This window comes from Pterocles gutturalis, unplaced genomic scaffold (genome assembly GCF_000699245.1).
Source record: "Pterocles gutturalis isolate BGI_N339 unplaced genomic scaffold, ASM69924v1 scaffold7151, whole genome shotgun sequence".
NCBI classification, from domain to species: domain Eukaryota; kingdom Metazoa; phylum Chordata; class Aves; order Pterocliformes; family Pteroclidae; genus Pterocles; species Pterocles gutturalis.
Genome location: NW_010105376.1, coordinates 32,516 through 39,197, shown reverse-complemented (window position 1 = coordinate 39,197; position 6,682 = coordinate 32,516). Strand labels below are relative to the sequence as shown.

General features: G+C 40.1%; 1 protein-coding gene across 1 annotated transcript in view; it reads left to right on the top strand.

Moving 5' to 3' along the window:
• Positions 1 to 6,682, top strand: part of MTMR3 (myotubularin related protein 3) — a 42,593-nt gene that overhangs the window by 12,439 nt on the left and 23,472 nt on the right. Inside the window, 2 exon segments of the mRNA XM_010087366.1 lie at positions 2,907 to 3,003; positions 4,422 to 4,535. Coding sequence (XP_010085668.1) covers positions 2,907 to 3,003; positions 4,422 to 4,535 — 211 coding nt within the window.

Sequence of the window (6,682 nt, the reverse complement as noted above, 5' to 3'; positions counted from 1 at the left end):
CGGTCAGCAGGTAGCAAGGATGCTCCTTGGTTGTGGTCTGTTCCTACACTTGTCACACTTTATGTTAACGATTACTGAAAAAAGGCAAAAAAAAATCCTTAGAGCAGAATTTTAAACTCATGTTTTTTCCCTCCTACCTAAATTCAGGACCTGGAAGATAGCAGACATGTAGATGGGTTGTGACATCTCCTTGTCGTCCTTCTCTCTTCCTCACTGAATCAGGTTTCAGCCTAGGTTCAGATATGAAGCACCATTTACCTTTTTATTAACTGTTAGCAATCAAATTTTTTTCTTGTATGTGTGTCTATCAAATAGTTTTCTTGAATATAGTAACTTTTTCTTCCCTGTAGCTTGCTTATTTCTGGTGGTAGATATTCTCCACCAGAATATTATTGTTGAAATAAATCTATGGGAATGTCATTGAAGAAGTAAATCCCAAGGCATTGTAATTTATTTTTTTTTACATCCAAGGAGCGCAGTATTTGGTAGATGTGGACAAAAAACCTAAATTCCTTCAAAAGCTAAGTATCAACTTCTGGGGAAAAAATGTAAGTTGTTATCAATGGATGTAATGGGAGCTATGAACTGTGGCTCACAAGATCAGCTTTTATAGCCAGAAGGCCCAAGTCCACAAAATGTATAGCTTGCTTCTTCTCTGATTTGGAGAGTTGATTGGGATGTTTTGAAAATATTATCCATCTTGGCTCAAAGTGCCTCTTAACATACCAGCATTTCAGGAGGAATGGACAAGATGTTAAGTCTGGGGTTTCATTTCTCAGTGGAAAATCTATGATTTCACGACAAGCGCAGTAGTAGAAAAATTGAGAGGGAGCGATCAAACAGAATATTTCATTTTCATGGAGTTTTATGTATTTCTGTAAAAGCCCACCAGCAACATGCAGCATTGATGACTGGGGCTGTTTCCAGTATTCTCATTTGCTATCCAGAAAAACCCTTAAGGATGTGTCACAAATTTTAATGACCTTTCCTCAAAGCAGCTGATAATGAAGCCCATCTTCAGTGCTGCAGGGGAATGCGGCTACTCCAATAAAAGGGTTTAAAAAAAAAGTCACTGCTAAGGAAGAACATGACAGTGTGTCTGGCTGGAATATATTGTCCCAGTTTCACCTCTGCACTTGTCAGAGGATCAGAGGACTCCTCACAGAGCTGCCATCTCTCTAGAGCCATCCCGCGTTTGTAAAACAGGGACTCGAGCAGCTGATCCGTTTGAGTAGGTGGCTGGGAGATAATAAATTCAAGCTCATGCCGAGTTCATGTGAGAAGCGGGAAGTTGTTGGCAAGCTCCAGTCTAATTGATCTGGCGATGGGGAAGGCAGAGCAGAACAAAGCCTGTGTGATTCTGAGGCTAGCCTGCTGCAGAAAATTCCCAACCCGGGAGGCAGCACTATTTCTTTTTTATGGTGCTGTTGTACCAGTGACATGATGTAAAGGAAATAAGCGCTGGAGGTCAGTCAGGTCTGTAGCTTTTACCACCCTGTGCCTTGAAGAGTGATTATGCTCCATTTGTACACAGTGTCAGTCTCACATTTTACCTTTCAAAAAGCGTAAGAAAAAATAATGTCATTATGCAGATCTCTTGCACATAGTCCATATTGTGAAGCATGTCTAGATTGGCAAATACCGTTGTCGGTGTGTGATCTGACCTGTAGGAATGAATAACATGTAGCTTTGCTTTCGCAGTTAATTAAGTCCTGTAGTTAAGCAGCTATTTTTATTCCTAATTTACCTATTTCTCTATATTTATCTCTAATTGTTCTGTAACATCACATAAAAAATAGTTTCAGACGTGTACATTTACAACTTTGAGATGAATATGTATCTACACATATCTTGGGTATTTAAAGACTTTAAGTATTTGAAGACTTCAAGGGCTTTCTGAAATATATAATGGAAATATGTAATACTTAAAGCATTAATTTTGTGATAGATTTTTTTTTCCTCAGGTGGTGCTCTGCTTCATGATGTAGTGATACAGTCATTTCAAGAGACAAGCAGTTCAGAATCATTTTATATCACACGTTCATTACATTTATCACATTTCTTAGCTCTGTGAACCTGGAAATTCTGTTATTCTCTTCTACATGTTGATTAAGTACCTTCTGATTCTCTAGACTTTCTGTGTATCAGAATAATTTCTCTTTATTGCCGTTGTATATTTTTCAGTTGTATTTGGATACTTTAAAAAAACCATCTAGGAAATAAATGGAGCTCATCCCAGTTCCTTTAATATCTTAATCCAGGAATCTGTGGGGCTCTTGCAGCTGATATTTGTGTCAATCAGTTGTGCATTTTATCTTCATATCTTCACGTCTCACAGAGGAATAATGTCCAGTTTAGAGATGGAGCACTGTGATGCAGGTTAAATTACAGGGTGTGCCTACAGTCGTACAGGAAACCTGTGGCTGAAATTGCGTACGAAATGGAGACCACCCAAGTTCCAGACCACATTCTATATGTTACCCCTTCCCGTATCAGACCAGAGCTTCACGTTCTTCTCATTGATACAAAATTCTTCTGAACTTCGGAAGAGAAAAACTGCTGGTGTTTTCCCACTGAGACTGCTGATGGATCTAGATTGCCTTTGCTGATGTGCTTGGTTCCGGACTGCAGGGTTATTGTTTCTTACATGAACTTACAGAAGCTGGACATTGCAGAGCAAATGTCCTTCGTGCAGAGCTGAGCAAGGAGAGCCATCAGTATGAGCTGTGGTTCTCCTGATGCGGATTTTCAAAACAGGATTGTGAAATGTCGGTGGTGGTTTTGGGCTGTTCCTTTCTCTTTGCAGTTGTTAATAAGTAGGAGTGTAGTGGTGTGTTTTCTCTATTTTAAAAGATAGGAATCTTCTTATTTTGCATTAATTTTCTCTCTCTGCTTTTGATACCCAGGAGAACACGTAACTTCAAGGTTTAAAAATGAAGTGGAGCGGATGGGGTTTGATATGAACAATGCCTGGAGGATTTCCAACATCAATGAGAAGTACAAGTGAGTTCTGTGGGCTGCTGATCCACAGCCAAGTGCCATCTCAAAACACCAATTTGGTTATAACAGATCTCTGGAACTTTTTCCAAGTTCTACAGTTCCTAATGACGGACAACTAGAATTATGATTTTTTGGGTAATTTTCTAGAAAAAAAAATCTGCTTTTAAAGTATTGTTTAATATTTTATTAGCTGTTACAATTTTTTTAGCCTTAGAAATACCAGATTTTGATGTGCTTGATTTCTAGGAGAGTAAGCATTTTAATGGAAGAAAGGGGAAGCCTTAGGTCAGCAAAGAGTGGATTCTGAACTTCTAAAAGACATTTTTTACTGTGTCTTTTTCTTGAATTTATGACAGACTTGTATAAAAAAAGAAAAGTTGGTTTGGAAGAGTTAAGCTTGTAGATCCTGAAGATGAAACACTTTCTCTGGGCCTGAAAGCACAGACAAATGTCCTCTCTAGCTGCTGGAGCACAGAAAGATGTTCCTCCGTTCACAGCTGGGAGGATGGAGTGTCGTGGCTGATCCCTGATCCAACTTAGAGGAAAACCAGCAGTAATGCTGTGTCACAAAACCCTTTTCCTTGCTCTGTCTTTGCAGGATAACAACTTGCAGCTGGTAGCTGGTGTCACTGCAAGAAGAGTATCTGTCTTGGTCTCTAGAAATCTAGGGGAGAAAAAATAGCTATCCCTTACATGTTTAATGCCAAAGAAAAAGGAAAAAAAAAACCTATTATATGTCATATGAAAGGACGGTCTTAGACGTTCTCAGGTCTGTCCTTGTGCAGTACATGCATCTCTTTAAGGAGATGGACTGGGGATGAACCAGTTTCAGTTCAGTTTCAGATTCAGCAATCCATCGAAGCCACCACTGACTGCTTGCACTGCTCTTGTTGGCAGTCGTGACTTGATTAGTTAAATTGTGGAGGAGGCGCATCTAGTAGGAGAAAGTTCCAGTTAGCCAGTCCAGCGTAAGCCAGTACGCTCAGATTCCTGCCTGCAGCGAGGGTTGACCAGCCAATGTGTTTTTTCTTACTTGCACAAGTTCCTGTCTTGAATCCAGTAGCCCAGGGTGGCTCTGCTTCTGTGTTTTGTCACCCAGAAATCAACTGATTAATTCTTTAGCATGGAGAGATGGGCAATTTCTTTTCTGTAGTCCTTTTTATTTCAGCGGCTGGGAGTAACAATCAACTATATACGAATGTCCCAAGAAAACACCAGCTTGAATCTCCTAATTCCGAAATGCATTTCTGCACCTTGATGTTCCCTGTGCTTTTGTGTTTATTAACACGCATTGAAGCAGGAATTAACAAAGTAGTTTGAGATAAACAGCTGTCAGGCTGCTTCTCCAGCTTGTTGGTGTGTGTTGTCTGGGAGGTGCGGAACTGCGTTGTATCGCTCACGTTCAACCCTTTTTCTCGCAGGCTCTGTGGGAGTTACCCCCAGGAAATCATCGTTCCCGCCTGGATCACCGATAAAGAGCTGGAGAGTGTGGCGAGCTTTCGGTCCTGGAAGCGTATCCCAGCTGTTGTGTACAGGTGAGGCTCTTTCACCAGGCTGTACATGGGGTGTTCCAGCAAATAAAAGATAAACTAAATTGCAACTGGGAATCTTGGCTTGTAGTGAAAGGTGCTCAGGCTCCTCTGGGCCCCAGATGTCCCCTCACTGAGCCTGACAGACTTTAGCAGAAGTGTTAAAGGTATTTTAAAATAATATTTTAATAATTTATTCAAAGTTACAGAGGGGTCTGGCTTGCATCTTGCAAAGGGACCCCTGACATAAGAAAAAGTTTGTATTTCACTAGCAACAAAGTATGGTCTCTTGGGCCTGGTAGCTTGGGGTCTTCGTGTGTTTGCTACTTGTCTATGTATTTTTTATACCTATTCAAAACTCCAAGAGTGCGTGAGACAGCAGCACATAACGGCCCTCATCAGCCGTAAATGGGATTAAGACGAACTTACTACACCTTCACTCTGCGTGGGAATAATGGTTTGTATGTTTGAATTCCAAACACGTATCATAGGAGCACTCAGCGTTGCATCTCCTGCAAGTCATTGCTAGGGTGGTCACCGCAGTTCAAATGGATTGTATTTTTTTAATATGAAAATGAAAAAATGTAAGATCACACCAACACAGCTGAAGAAATGATAAATAGCGTCTCTGGCCAGGTGCTCCTTTGGTTTTTCTGTAATTCTCAACTGGTTAATACTCAGACTGCAGTATAAACAAGGACAAATCCTGATATTATTTCAGAGAGATATAAAACTCAAATTACAAAAGAATTTATGTGGTAGCCCTATCTACATAGTTTTAATCAGACAGACTCTTCCTTAGATTGAGTCCAGCAATTCTCCATAATAAAGTTGCTTTTTTGAGATACTGGTTTTTGGCAGCTTCTTTCATAAGAAATCTATTTTAGCTTTCCCCCCCCCCCCCCCCCCCCCAAATATTCTGGAACCTGACATTTAATACCTTGGCCACTTTTCTGGTGTAGTTATCCTCCCATGATTGTTTAAAATCTCTTTAAAAAAATCAAATGACGAAGGGATTAAAAAGATAATGAATACTGATAATGCCATTAAGTCTGCCCAGCCACCCGTTCCTTCTAAACAGACAGGAAGGACAAGCTGCTCTCTGAGCGGCAAGCTCAATTCAGAGATCAGGAAAGATGAAAAATTCACACAGCTTGCATCGGAGAGCAGGTGTACAAGAGTTGGGTAGGCCCCAGAACATTATTTACCTAGCTTAGGAGTTCTTTTCTGTGAAAGGAGAACAAATTAGCTTGTGGAGCAGACCATTATCTTTAAATCCTCCTAGCTTTTCTCGTTTTTCTTCCAAACAAAAGGGTAAGCGTAGTCTCTGAATGTTAAGGAATTGCTCCATCCCCTGTTCAGCTCAGGGAGAGGGGGGAAAATGCTTTAGGGCAGATGTTGAATCTTTAAGACTTAAGGTATTTTATAATTCCGGTCGTACATATAAGTGTCTATGTTATATATATGTGTATAAAAGAGAATAATAAAATTCAGAAATGGTTTTGCATTCAGCTTTGATCGCTGCATTTCAGGCCACTTTGTTGTCCCGGAGTTGGGGGATACCTCACCTGCAAGCACACCTAACCCAGGGCTAATCCCCCCTCTGGTCACCGCACAAGAGAAGGAAATCACGTTCTTTGCGCTCTTGGGTACAGCTTGCTGGGGGATTTATGGCAGAGAGATTGAAATGCTCAAAAGACCTCACAGACTGAAGTTGTTTAATCCCTGGCATTCATTTCTCTGCAGTTCTGATGAGACCAATGATGTTAAATTACCACATAGTGATTCATTTGTAATCTTAAAATCGGTGGGAAAAAAAAAATTATATCTTTTTTGATTTTTTTCCTTGTCTTGACACTTAGTAATAGATTTTTCAAGACATCCAGTTCATCACTCTGCACTCTAATAGAACTCACATCAGCTAGTGGTTGATGATCCGTATGATTGGAAATCCTTGTATAGTTTTCTCTCTACATATATTACAATAAAAATAGGGGTTTTTCGTACTTTTGGATGTGTAGGGGCCAAACTCTCACTCAGCATTTTTTTATCTATTGAAGGTGATTTGGGGGCTATTAGTTTCATTATTGATCACACTCTGAAAAATCTGTTCTTTTTGCTTTACCTCAGGGGAAAAAACGTAATAATGATTT